Source organism: Sinocyclocheilus rhinocerous, unplaced genomic scaffold (assembly GCF_001515625.1).
Source record: "Sinocyclocheilus rhinocerous isolate Xijiao unplaced genomic scaffold, SAMN03320098_v1.1 scaffold1808, whole genome shotgun sequence".
Taxonomy (NCBI): domain Eukaryota; kingdom Metazoa; phylum Chordata; class Actinopteri; order Cypriniformes; family Cyprinidae; genus Sinocyclocheilus; species Sinocyclocheilus rhinocerous.
The window spans coordinates 19,309-21,229 of NW_015661912.1; the positions used below are offsets into that span (position 1 = coordinate 19,309).

General features: G+C 39.0%; 1 protein-coding gene across 6 annotated transcripts in view; it reads left to right on the plus strand.

Moving 5' to 3' along the window:
• LOC107726879 (dual specificity protein phosphatase CDC14A-like) overlaps window positions 1-1,921 on the plus strand; it is a 20,109-nt gene that overhangs the window by 4,711 nt on the left and 13,477 nt on the right. For all 6 annotated transcript variants that reach the window (XM_016536582.1, XM_016536581.1, XM_016536585.1 and 3 more), the window contains 2 exons: window positions 676-763; window positions 848-1,078. In XM_016536582.1, the coding sequence (XP_016392068.1) occupies window positions 676-763; window positions 848-1,078 (319 nt within the window). The remainder of the gene's footprint in view (window positions 1-675; window positions 764-847; window positions 1,079-1,921) is intronic.

The window sequence follows — 1,921 nt, forward strand, 5'->3', positions numbered from 1 at the left end:
TATGGAAATTAATTATTTATTATCTCCACGAGCGATCGCAGTTTGAATATAGTTCTGTGTAAATGCATAGATAAACTGCGCTGTCAGCAGGCATTTCATAATCTAGAACGACAAAAACATTATTATTAATTCTGATATAACATGCCAGTTGAGAAATACAATAAAATACGGTTTTGTTTGTTAGATTTCAATATTCCAGAGAATATTATCCAGTGAATTATTCTTCACTCTTTAGCCTATTAAACATCTTATAAACCTACTAAAACTGTAGTTTAAAATGAAGTTGATATGAATCCTTTCCTTTATTTATTTTCTCCATTTGAAAACATTATACCTTCTACATTCATTTTGCTTATTATTAATAATATTGTTGCTGCTGATGCTTTAAATAAAATGTTTTTTATTGTTGTAATGTGAAGATTAAATTGAACATGAAAGACTGCTAATTTTCAACACTTTTTTTAAGATGACTGAAAGGAGGAAAAACCAAAGTGAAGTATGGACTTACTTCACTCAGTCATTAACAGTAAATAAATATCGGTTCTGCATATCGATTATCGGGCACACAAACATGCAAATAATTGGTATCGGTTATAAAATATCAATATCGGTCGATCACTATTAAAGAGTTTAGCCACACTCTGACTGATGATGCTGCTTTATTATTTTTTCCAGCGGGCAGAAAATGGAGATTTCAACTGGATAATTCCAGAAAAGTTTTTGGCTTTCAGCGGCCCTCATCCAAATAGCAAAATTGAGAATGGTGCGTATGGATTGGCTTGATCACCCATTATTCTAATGGTTTAAAATAAAAACTGGAAACATATATACTTTTTTTCCCCATCAGGATACCCTCTTCATGCCCCTGAAGCGTATTTCCCCTACTTCAGGAAGCATAACATCACCACCATCATCCGGCTCAACAAGAAAATGTACGACGCCAAGCGTTTTACGGTCATGGGCTTCAAGCACCACGACCTGTTCTTTGTAGACGGCAGTACGCCCAACGACGCCATCGTCACCAAGTTCCTGAACATCTGCGAGAATGCTGACGGAGCCATTGCGGTCCACTGTAAAGGTTCGGGTTTTTCAAGCTTAAAGGGACAGTTCACCCAAAAAAAATTTTAATTAGGCTATGATTTATTCACCCTCAAGCCATCCTAGGTGTATATGACTTCTTTCAGACGAATACAATCAGAGTTATATTTAAAAATGTCCTGGCTCTTCCAAGCTTCATAATGGCAGTGGATGGGTGTTATTTTTCAATAGTCCAAAAGAAGTCCAATAAAGCGCATCCATCCATAATAAAAAGTGTCTCACACGGCTCCAGGGGGTGAATAAAGGCCTCCTGTGGCTGAGGCCTCCATCAACTGTTCGGATACTAACAATTTTCAAAATGTCGTCTTTTCATTCTGAAAGTGAACTACTCCTTTAAAGGTCCCCTGAAGTGCCTTGAAACACGCAGCGTTATTCTATGTGGTGACGTAATTTCAACTGAAACAGGAAGAGAGGGCTGGACATATCGAGCAGCCCCGCCCCCTTTTTAAAGTAGCCAATAGCGTTTTGTTTATATCTGCTCGGGCCAGAGCCGTTGAGCTCGGTAAAGCCGCATTTGACAGCCACAGTCTAATAGATTACCCCCTAGATTCAATATGAAACTCTTAGTAAAACAAAATAGTGATCACAATCATGCTGAGGCTGTGTAGTTGTAAAAGCTTTTAATATATGCCGACTCGCGCATATGATCCGCTCCGTGTGATCGCGTCTCTGGACCGGCGCCAAAGTCCAGATCAGACTGTGTGCGCTGCCGCGGTTCGCGTGAAACCAGACCTCATTTTCCCCAATCTAAAGCATATTTACACTGTCTGAATTGTTCCCTATCACCTACCGTACAGGAAATACTACACTGTGAACAAGTGAC